The 12,565-nt window shown below is 36.8% G+C and overlaps 1 protein-coding gene across 1 annotated transcript in view; it reads left to right on the top strand.

Moving 5' to 3' along the window:
- The window catches only part of LOC143257887 (uncharacterized), a 38,408-nt gene that overhangs the window by 5,257 nt on the left and 20,586 nt on the right, over window positions 1-12,565 (top strand). The window contains exons 5-11 of the mRNA XM_076516911.1: window positions 2,386-2,514; window positions 3,152-3,286; window positions 5,190-5,376; window positions 8,304-8,527; window positions 9,200-9,386; window positions 10,794-10,847; window positions 12,158-12,264. Coding sequence (XP_076373026.1) covers window positions 2,386-2,514; window positions 3,152-3,286; window positions 5,190-5,376; window positions 8,304-8,527; window positions 9,200-9,386; window positions 10,794-10,847; window positions 12,158-12,264 — 1,023 coding nt within the window. The remainder of the gene's footprint in view (window positions 1-2,385; window positions 2,515-3,151; window positions 3,287-5,189; window positions 5,377-8,303; window positions 8,528-9,199; window positions 9,387-10,793; window positions 10,848-12,157; window positions 12,265-12,565) is intronic.

Here is a 12,565-nt window from a genome sequence, read left to right as displayed (position 1 = left end):
CTTTTAAGATTGCATCCAACCACTCGTAATAACAGATCACCCTAGTGACGTGTTAACATTTCAAATTCTGGAAACAGAAGACGAGATTATGAGCTATCCAGAACTTGTGGAACCAAAATATGTTTGGTTAAAGTTATTCTGGTAACACAAGGCACAAAAACAATAAATAAATAGTAAGAAATAACAACATTGAAATTCCACTAATCACTACTGCTATCTACAATGTATTTCACGTAGTAAGTGAAAAGTTTTTACAAACTTTTGTGATAACTTCTTTGTTTGACCCAGCATGGCCAGGTGGTTAAGGCACTCAACTCCTAATTCGAAGGTCGCAGGTTCGAACCCCCGTCGCACTAAGCATGCTTGCCATTTCAGCCGTGGCGGCGTTATAATATGATGGTCAATCCCACTATTCGTTGGTAAAACAGTAGTCCAAGAGTTGGCGGTGAGTGGTGATGAATTGCTGATTTCCCTCCAGCCTTACACTGCTAAACTAAGAACGGCTATCGGAAATATCCCTCGTGTAGCTTTGCGCGAAATTCAAAACAAATCCAAAACAAACCAAGTTCTTTGTACCAATTGTTGTAGTAGAGAAAATATATAGAATGACTCAGTGTGACGAAATATTTAAACCCCACCGGTAATTAACTGTATAAATATAAATCTATTGGTTGATTATTCGACTTTATTAATTTTACGTGTTTCAACTGTTGTAATATAGTTTATAATAACAAGTCAGAATACAGTATTCATAAATTTTCCAACAGTCATCCTATCAGCTATGAAGTAAGGTCCAGTTTATGAAATAAACAACAACTTGGATTTACTTTAAAAAATATTAAACCAACAAAAAAGTTAATTAATTATTCATACACGTGCCCTTAGCGACCAATCATAGATTAAGTTACTGTCAATAAAAATCGTACTAAACCCATACATTGAACAACTTATTTTTATAACAATTCACTCCAATCGGAGAGACACTTGGATGAGACAAAATATGATATTCATGGCCTTTAAGAGTTTTTTTTTCAAGAAATCGAATAAGTTTTTTCTACTCCAACTCTTGAGGTGATACGCCTATAGCCGGGCTGAGTATGAAGGTGTGTGTTTTCTTTCAGCAAAGTCACATCGGGGTATCTGATGAGTCCACCGAGGCGAATCGAACCTCTGATTTTAGCATTGTAAATCCGTAGACTTAACGCTGTACCAGTTGGGGACGAGTACGAAAAGTCCAGATTTCGAGATAAACTATGAACACGTAGTTCTATTTCAAATATGGCGACGAAGTTATAAAACTGACAACCAATCCCACTATTTAGTCAAAAGTAGTCTTGTAGGCGGCGGATGCTGCTGACTCGTCGTCATAGCTCGTCAGCAGCTCGAATTTAAGATAGACATGCATCTGAAACCATGGTCTCTTTTGACCCGGTCGTTTAGTCCATGAGTCGCGTAAGTGACGTTAAGGTTCAAAATACCAAATACCTTATCCCTTAAACGGCGGCCATCATCAATTGATACTGCTACCTACAATATTCCCGCTATTTAAGGGTTAAAGAGGTAATGCTATGTATTCTGAACGCACTTATTGCGCTGAATAGCATTTACCTCAAATCAAAATGAAGAGTGCGACTTCCCGATAATAGGATGAATAAAGAAAATACATTTTTACTTACCACATGCCCAGCATTCCTAGGTGGTTAGGGCGCTTGACTCGTAATCTGAGGGTCGTGAGTTCGAATCCCCGAATCCCCCTCACACCAAACATGCTCACTTTTTTAGCTGTGGGGGCGTTATAATGTGACGGTCAATCACACTATTCGTTGGTAAAAGAGTAGCCCAAGAGTTGTCGGTGGGTGGTAATGACTAACTGCCTTCCCTCTAGTCTTACACTGCTAAAATAGGGACGGCTAGCGCAGATAGCCCTCGTATAGCTTTGTGCAAAATTCAAAACAAACAAAACTTTTATGAATCAGGTGCAGAGGTATTGCACTGATTTCGAAAAGTCACGTGATCTTCAGTGTATTCCGCCATATTGGATGTCAAGTACTCCTATTGATTGTGGGTGAAAAATAACAAATTCTTATGAAGTTCAGTGATCCAAATCAAGGATGTTTTCTGTATATTGTTCCTAGTTGAGGATAATAACTCGTCACATAATTGAAAGAAGCTGGATGCTATTTTAATGCATAACAATGACTGTTATTCTTAACAAGCTTATGTTTCTCTGTTTATTTAGCTTAGATCTTAATAGTATTATCTTTACTTGAATATATATCAATGTCAATTCCATTTGGTGATTTTGACTGCGTGTTTACCAGGTTCTATCTATAAATTTACACTACGAACAAACACGTCTTAATATATTTTAGTATCATTCAACAGGAAAATCCAGGCGTCATGAGCGACACCTCTACGTCACTACGAGATCCAATCTTTTATAGGTGGCACAGGACCCTCGACAACATGTTCCAGGAATACAAAGAATCTCTGGCCCCTTATACAAAAGAGGAGGTTAGCGTAAAACCATTTCTAGTCAAACTTAGACGAAAATAAAATAATTAGAATATCGTTAAGTTTTGGAAAATGTAAAAGCTTAGTCGGGGGTGATAAGTAATGAAATTTATAATTTACTTTTACACGTAAACTTTGGTGCGAAATACCACAAACATAGAATGCTGTATTAAAAAACGAAAATTAGGCTTAAGGTTTCGGTATTTTATCGAATTATTGAAAGTGACGAAAACCAAAAACAAACCAAAATAACAAGTCGTGTAATGGAGCTGTTAAAACTTCCGCGTCTGTGTGTGGATATTTTCCTTCCCTGGTGTTAAAGAATTGAACCAATATGGAGCCAACTTATCCAGCTACTCAGAGATTTATGGAGTGTTTTGAGTAGCTTATTGAATAAACTTGTAAACGTACATCTAATCAAAAACTACTAAAGATTTATTAATATATATGAGGCGTGTGTGTGTTGATGCTTTCCCTACCTGGTGTTAGTTAAAAGTACTGAACTAATGTGGGGTGATTTCGAGTAGCTTATCGGACATGTATATATATATATATGTATATAATTATAAAACAGTAATCATTTTACCTTAATATTTTTTTTCTTTTGTGCGTGTGTGTGTGTGTGTGTTTTGAATAGCTTTCTTTCCCTGGTGTCGAAGTACTGAGCGCTAGTGTTACCGCCAAGACCAACAACGTGATCACTACATCAATGGTTTTGAGCGAACTTCAGCTTTCCCACGGTATCGACTTCGGAACTGACCATTCAGTAAAGGTAACTATTAAAGGTTTATAACTTCACAATATCGTGGTTGTGTAGATAAATATAGATACTTATTGTTAGGCACGAGCTGTAAAAGTTGTAGACGATACGAAAGGTTATATATATCTATATGTACAGAATATACATACTGAATTATTATACTACAGAGGGTTAGTCGTATTTTATAATAATATTAGGTTGAGGAATAATTCGTGAGCGTTTTTAAATAATTTCATTCAAGCATTACATGCAAGACTATACAATACTTCAATGCATGAACACATTACACCCAAAACATTTATTATGATACTTTATTTCATGTAATACCTGGGTATATAGTATGCATTGTTTTAAACGAAATTGCAAGAAATTAAATGCAAAAAGCAGATGGTGTCGAAAATGCTCGATTTTGTCCACTTGGCATTCCATTTAATGAGCTGAAAATGAAAGCAAAAATTAAAGACATATGAAAATCAAACACACCATCTATTAGAGCAAAAAATTATCTACCAAATGACATGAAATATTTTGCGAAAGCGTTTCATTTATGAATATATATTTTTAACTTGAAAAAACGCTCACGAATTATTCCTCAACCCAATAGTTTTCATATGATAATATGGGGGCTTGTTGCCGCAAATGAAAGAAATGGCAAAACGGGATACATGTTTTAGCATCTGTAGAAATGTTTCAGGCGAAGGTCCAATTATTTGATATGCAGCGCCGCTAAAAGTTCATTTACGACAGAATTAACCCGCAATCTTTTTCAAAGAAGAACATTCGAATAGCAAGACTGTTAATGGATATCTAGACAAATGTCAGGGAATTTCAAGGAAAGAAGCTGTAAAAACATTCGTACATCAGAGCACTTATTATAGAATCAAACATCAAATCCACGCTTGAAGCCAAACAACGCTTTCATCTGTAAAGTTATTACTATGGCTACGAATGAGAATCTTCCAACTCTAAAAGACAGTTAAATTAAACTGGACGTGTTTCTTTGTACTGTTGAACAACTATGACTAAAAACAATGAAATCACGACGATCCTATTTCACCACGTACCTCCAATATAGAGTCCTCCAATATAGCATCAATGGATTTTTATATTTTTAACTCTGTATAAATTCAGTCTTGTTCAGTGCAGGATTTGTGAACAGCTTTCAAAATGTATAATCTAAGTGGGTCTCACCATGTTTTGTAGATACTCGTTGTAGTGGAAACTATTGTACTGGGCACCAGTAAGTAATAGTGACCATAAAATTGTAGGACAACAGTAAATCATCATGTCCATCAGACTGTGCAAGATCAGTGAAGGGGGAGTAATTTCATAGAAAATTTTCAGAAACTGCGATTAACCCTAAGCATAGAAGCTACATCAGAGTACCTAATGTCGATTAACCCTAAGCATAAAAGCTACATCAGAGTACCTAATGTAGACAAATAAGGTAAACTGGCATTTATGATGATGATTTAGAGAGAGAAAAATCGGAAACTCACACATTATATTTCACCAAGTGTTAATTAAATATTTCGTGAAATAAATTAACTAAAGATTTAAAGTGAAACCCAAAGTGAAATGAAACTTAGCTTTAGTTCTTTAAGTATTAATTAAAAGTTTTAATTAGATATTTAAAGTGAAACGCATCCTCAGAGAAATGATACATTAATATTAGTTAATAAGGTTCCTAAATATATTCATTTTCTTGAAAAACGTAACTTGTAGTAGTCAATCAATCAAAGCAGGCAAGTTTCAGAGCTTAACAGTGTAAATTTAATATATTCCACAAGGGGACGCTTGGTGATTCGTGTTAATTAGAGACAACACGTGCACATACGATGTTGTTTATAGTCTGTAAAGGTTCTTTTTATGGTTTCGCAGAAGTGATCGATTTTTTTTCATCCTGTAATGACAGGCTAAGTACCACCATCTGGACCACGAAGCGTTCAGCTACCAGATCAACGTGGAGAACAAAACAGGTTCCACTAAGCACGCCACCGTGCGGATCTTCCTAGCCCCTAAATACGACGAACTGGGTAACCTTTTGAGCCCAAATGAACAGCGTCGTCTCTATATCGAACTGGACAAGTTCCATAGAGAACGTGAGTACATTCAGCGATTAGGTTACGAAAAAACGATAATATAAACCCGAAGGGGAGGGAAAGCAAATATAATAATCAGAGTTTAAAGACAATTGTTATAACATTCGTTTTGTGTGTCTCTGTCACTTTTTAAACAAAGCCACACTGGGCTATCCGACATATCCATCGCCGTAAATCAAATCTGGATTTTAGCGTTGTAATCCGTAAACTTACCGCTGTCCCACCGGAAAACACCGTGGAACCATTTGTTTGTTAAGCGGAAAGTTACACAATGGGCTGTATGTATCTTCGCTCTGCCCACCGCGGATACGAAAACCGGATTTTAGCATTGCTAGCCCTAAGCCTTGCCGCTGAGCCATTGTTTGGCGTATCATTCGTAAGCATAATGTATAATGTTAGTTTTGATTAATACACTAATCTCTTGCCGAGCACCCAGAAACTGGATGAACAACAACAAAAGTCAGACCAAACTGTAAACGTGGTTTGATATTTATTTCAATAACTCGTTAGTCAGAACAAAAGTTATATGTTAACTACACTTACTCGCCATATACAATACCGTATGGCTTGCCATGATTTAGTGATTAGGGTGCTGGACTGACAATCTGTGGGTTCAAATCCTCGTTGCTGAACATGATCGTCCTTTCAGTCGTAGAAGCGTTATAATGTTAGGGTCAATACCACTATTCGTTGGTAAAGATTAGTCCAAGAAATAGTAGAGGGAGTTGTGGACTAGCTGTCTTCCCTCTAGTCTATTAAGACTAAAGTATGGACGGCGAGTGCAAATCGTCCTCGTGTAGCGTTGTGAGAAATTGAAACCAAAATCAATACCAACGCTATTCAGCCCAGACCAAGTAGTGGCAGTTTTTTTGTTTTGTTTAGAATTTAGCGCTAGCCGTCCCTAATTTAGCAAAGTAAGACTACAGGGAAAGCAGTTAGTCATCACCACCCACCACTATCGCTTGGACTACTCTTTTATCAACGAATAGTGAGATTGACCGTAACATTATAACGTCCCTACGGCTGAAAGAGTGAGCATGTTTGATGCGAGGGGGATTCGTTAGCTACTCTTTTATCAACAAATAGTGGGATTCACCGTCACATTATAACTCTCCCACGGCAGAAAGGGCGAGCATGTTTACTATGATGGGGATTCGAACCCGCGACCCTCGGATTACGAGTCGAGTGTCTTAACCACCTGGCCGTCCCGACCCAAATAGTGGTGTAGACACAATGTATATATGCGTATACGATGTACAATCGTATGTATAATCAATTGTCGCGAAGAACTTCCGTAAAAGGTTCTGTTTCGAACTTTGTTTAGCGAAAGATAAATGCTTATAATTTTCCCCTTTCAGGACATTGTGCTACTATAAAAAGAGTAAAAAAATTAGAAAAATGAGATAAAACCTTTATTAGGTATCTCAGCAAACTACAGAGTGTCTTAATTCTAGGTCCACAGGCATTTCATCTACTTTTACATAACGTGTTCCACACGCTGTCCTTGTAATTCGAAACAAGTTTGGAGATGGTATATCCATTCTTTTTGAATACTGCAAAATTAACCACGAATTTGTTTATTGTTTTGAAATACTTGATGTTTCTTATCTTATCTTTGTACAATTATGTCTCAACCAGTCTTCAGAGAAAGAAATCTATAGAATTCAAAATCCAAAAATCTTGAGGCCCATTCTTGGGGACCATGTCTGCTAATCTAAGTGTCCTGGAAAGGTGTCATTCGATCAAGCTCTTAGTCTTTCAAGATGCAAATCATCTATGGTTCCACACTTCTTGGATACCCTGTAGCTTTGGTTTGTTTGTAATTAAGTAGAAAACTACACAATGAGTTATCTGTTCTGTGCCCATCACAGTATCGAAACTCAATTTTTAGCGTTATAAGAACCCCAGACATTCCGCTGTGCCACTGGGAGAACTTTTTGTTTTTGTAATTCAGTAACACTTTTTATCCATTTGTTTCGTTAATGAAAAGAACAAAACTTTTTACTGTCAACCCAGTGGTAGTGAACCTTTGTTAACTCAGTACTCGTGTGTTAACAAGGGTCACCAATCACGATCTAGTAATTACCTTTAGTACGACTATATATATGTATCAGGCTTATTAAGTACTAACTAAACACAATAAATCATCATATATTTCTACACATTCTGACTGGTGGATTGCAAATACTGGCTTTTTACGTTTTCATATATTCCTTACTAGTGTCCCTCAGAGGGTCAGTATTTTTACGGGGTTACAACTCTAAGATCTGGGGTTTTATCCCTCCCCACAGTGGACTCAGCAGATAGCCCATTGTAGCTTCGCTCTAGCAAAAACACAAATAAAGAAAATATCACGCATACTTGGGGCTCTTGAGGGTATGGTGAATAGTTTTCAAAACGTTTCCTATTTTGGTAGGTCACCAGTGCCCTTGTATGTGGTTTTCTGAAGCGAGCACGATGCCCATAGACACCCGCTTTCCTTTAACTATGATACATATATCTTTGTATATTTTGAATATAATAATAATAATTTTTTTATTGCTATTGATGCCTCCACTTAAGCACAAAGCTATACAACAGGCTGTCTGTGTTCTGCCCACCACGGGTATCGAAACCCAGATCCTAGAGTTATGAGTCTGCAAATGTGTCACTCGTATGGCTAATTACTGTTGCTATTATTGAATATCTCACGGGCCCTCCAGTGACTCGGCGGCAAGCTCGAGAGTTTATAACGTTCAGATTCTGGGTTCGATCCCTGTGGTGGGTACAGCAAAAGGTAGCCCACTGTGTAGCTTTGCCCTTTAAATAGAAACAATCAAAAACTGAAAGTTATGATGATCAGCAACGTGCCCCTTTAAATCTGTGTAAAGATCAACACGTTCTGTTTTTTGAACACGGATATGTAGTAGTAAAACACCTTCCTACAGTGTCAGCTGGCAAGAACGAAATCACGAGAAACTCCGTAGATTCCAGCGTGACTATCTCTACTCTACGCACTTTTGAGGAGCTGAAGGCAGGTCAGGGAGTCAGTGAGCAAGCTGACGAATATTGCAGTTGTGGGTGGCCGAAGAACATGCTCGTCCCACGTGGTAACCACAAAGGCATGGTCTTTGACCTTTTCATCATGCTGACCGATTGGGAGAAAGACAATGTAAGTAAGGAAATAAGAGCAAAGACAGTAAAAGACCTATCACCTTATTGGTCATTCGATCATGACAGTAAAACTACAGATTAACTAACACGTATTAAGCGTTTCGAACTTTAAAAACCAATAACTGAAAATATATATATATATATTACTCTCTCATAACTAGATGCGTAAATTTAACAAGCAAGCCTTGGAAGTGTACTTTATGCCTTTAAGATGTAATGTATGATGTGGCTTAATGGTTAGTGAGTTGGACTGTGAATTGGAAAGTCCAAGGTCTGAGCATTTCTAAGTTAGGAATACCTGATTTGGTCGATACGTCGCATATGATGTCTTTTATTCATTTAAATTATCCCCGAAATATGCAAGATGTAGGGAGATTTTAATGAAAAAAGCATTTTGGTTGTAGTTTTATTTTACTATAGACTGAGAAGAAAAAGTTGAACCCACTAGATAAATTCATTATAAAATTTAAGAAAACTGATGAAACCCTCTGGTGAAAATTCTACTACAGAAATTAAGTTTCAAAGTCAAGTAGGGAGCTTAGATATTAGTTTTGAATTGTTACGATACATGAAAAATCAAATTTTATAAATTTTTGTATTTTATTTCTGTTTGTCGTGTAACCACGAGGTGGCGTTGTGTTTTAATCTGATAACGTTCACTGTTCAACAGGTGGGTGGAAGCGGACCTGAAAATCACATGTGTGATGATGCCGTCAGTTATTGTGGAGCCAAGAACAGTAAGTACCCCGATAAAAAACCCATGGGTTTCCCCTTTGATCGTCATATCAGTGCCCATACTGCTGAGGAATTCTTGACCCCCAACATGACCTTGACCGACGTGAAGATTAAGTTTGAAGGTTAAGAAGGGTAAAACGGAAATCGTGCTGTGTTTTCAACACGTTCATGCCAAACATTCTTAACGGTGTAATAAAACAACTTAGATAACGATGAATCTATGTTCAAAAGTAAAATAAATTAATACTGTAATACTACTGGATTTGTCTATAATTAAATATTTCAGGTGGCTAAGTTTTTGCAATAAAAACCGAAGCAAATTTATATTCTCAGAACATAGTATGTTAATAACATTACATGACAATAAAAAACAATTACTTACAATATTTATATTATAATAAATTATCTGGATAAACATTGATGAAACATTTGTAAAATAACAACACACTAAACACTCACATAAGATATCACTAAACTTCTCACACTGTACATATCCCTGTAGACCCTCACTCACCAAATAACAATACACTGAACACTCACATAAGATATTACTAAACTTCTCACACTGTACATATCCCTGTAGACCCTCACTCACCAAATAACAATACACTGAACACTCACATAAGATATTACTATAACTTCTCACACAGTACATATCCATCCCTGTAGACCCTCACTCACCAAATAACAATACACTGAACACTCACATAAGATATTACTATAACTTCTCACACTGTACATATCCCTGTAGACTCTCATGGCTATGATCCCTATAGATATTATAAATGTCTGATAGTTCATCCTGAGTCTGAACCGTAAGATATTAACATAATCTTACTTTTAAGTCAAGCTTTAAAGAAATGTACAAAATCTGCATGAACACCGTATGTCAAAACCTTAGCACGTGCAGAATATACCACAAATTTTTCCAAACACGACTACAAAAGCAGAAAAGCTTGTTACGATGTGAACTGAGACCAAGTAAATATCCAATGAAAGCCACCAATTGTTTCTCTTGATCTAAAAGAATACAACACAATACTATTTTCAACAAACTAAATACTAAAGCCCATAAACCTTGTACATTGGGACATTGAAAAACAAATGAACTATAGTATTTCGAGTACATCTAAAGTAAAAACATATCCCTGTTGGATGTCTAAACATGCGACCTAATTTAACATTTGCAGTCAACACATGATCCCAAATAAGGTAATCTAAACTACAATATCTATAACCGATAAAAGAATCAAAAGAGCCCTTCCAAAGAGACGGCCAAACAGTACCAGATACAATGACTCTCTAAAACGGATGTGGTACACGAGAATGAAAGTTATTCTACAATCCACAAATATTTTCCTAAAAGAAAGACCCAGAAATGAAGAGAATCCAAACCATTATTCTGTGTAAAATACAAAATACGCGTAGAAGAACACATACCTAAAGATAATCCAGAGTAATTAAAGATATCCAATCTGAGGGTAACATGGAATAAAGTTAAAGAAAATGTTTTGTAATAAACTCCCTAGGTAGCGTACAATTGTTAGGAGAAACCAAGTCAATTGCAGGCGATTCCCGCAGAGGTATAACCTCATAATGTAAATGCCAGAGTCGGTGATTCCCGCAGCAACAAATTCAGTAGGATAAAACGCCTGCCCACAATATTAGGACTAAGAAACAAAGGTTGTTCCAAGTATAAAAAAAAATTAGTTGGCAGATGATGAAACCTACCAACAAAACGTTACCACACCTTAAAGATCTCAGCAACAAATGTAGATAAAAGTCGCATGAAATGCGGGACTGCTTTACAGATAAAACATCAACACCAATATATATATATCACAATATAGTTCAAAATAAAAGTCCAACACCGATCGTAGTACCTCATGACACTGTCCCGACAAACACTCTTGAATCAGTTTCAGTCTATAAGCCTAATATCTACAAAATTGAACCCACCCTCGTGAAGCAGTTTAACCAACACTTTATAACTAACACTGAATACCACCAGTACTAAAACAATAGTAGACCCTTCAATATGTAAAACCTGAAGATGATATCATAATATAGAGGCCATTAAAGCAGTAACTATCAGCACCCTACCCTTCAAAGATAAATGTCTGTAACGCCAGGATGTTAAAATACGCGTGATATGTTGACAAATATGTCAATTTGTACCATACATCACAACACCGTCAGGATGAAACTGGATACCAAGAGCCTTTAATGGTTGTAAGGATAATGTAATCCCTTCAAAAACCTCCACTTTGAAAAAGCATACACATTAAACATTACAACTGAAGTCATTATATGTACAATTAATACCAGTAACTGATTTCCCAAACTGATCCACACAATGCAAACTGAGTGAAGAACAAACACAGCCACCAACTACTGCGTTAGACAGAAAAAATGACCTTGACAAAAATCTGTTAACTAATTAAAAATGGTCATTTGTAAAAAAGTACATATTTAACATATTTTCTCAGTTCTCAAGCACCTTCAAACGGTTAATGTTCACCAACCCTATTTTAAATGTAAAAGGCATACATTAAATAGAAGTATGTCTTAAAGTTACAGTCTATTAGTAGTTTTTTTTTCATACGAGATGAGCGAGTCCTGTACCGTAAAGTATCATAAAGCTCCAAACATCGTTTTTGTCCGCTAGGTGAAGATTTCACTTCCGTACCAACCATTTTAACTTCTGTGGGGTAAAGACGTCATGCTCAACATTGTGTCCAGCAACGAAGAAGTCGATTGACTTTCTGCCTCAATGGTATGAATACAATCCCTCGGTGGACTCAGCAGATAGCATGATGTGGCTTTGGTATACGAGAATACACATAAACACAATCAGCATTCAAACTTCCAGACTGTTCCTGAACCTCTGTAGAACGTTCTTCACCACATTCAGTAGACGAAGATCATGGTTGGATTGACCCAGTATCTGTAGCAGCAGGTTCATTAATACCACCACCCTCACGGTCCACCTCCACGTTCGTATGGTCCACCCCTACAACCTAATATTGTCTCGATTACAGACTCTTCCTCAACCCCCCGATAACATGACCTTGATGATGACAAATCAATTGAGGACAATCCTTGTATAGCTGGTCCTCAACGAGACACAAATTACAGACCAGACACGTCATTTATAGTCATGGTTTGTGTTAATAAACAGACTTTTACCCAAAGGGTCTAACACTTTCATCATATAAGACAAAGATGTAGGGGAACCAGAAAATAACATGCACAAACCTAATATCATTATAAACAATTTACATAGGATAGCTCTCTTAAC

Source organism: Tachypleus tridentatus, chromosome 7, assembly GCF_004210375.1.
Source record: "Tachypleus tridentatus isolate NWPU-2018 chromosome 7, ASM421037v1, whole genome shotgun sequence".
NCBI lineage: Eukaryota > Metazoa > Arthropoda > Merostomata > Xiphosura > Limulidae > Tachypleus > Tachypleus tridentatus.
Note: the sequence above shows the minus strand (reverse complement) of the source record. Positions and strands in the feature narration are given on the sequence as shown.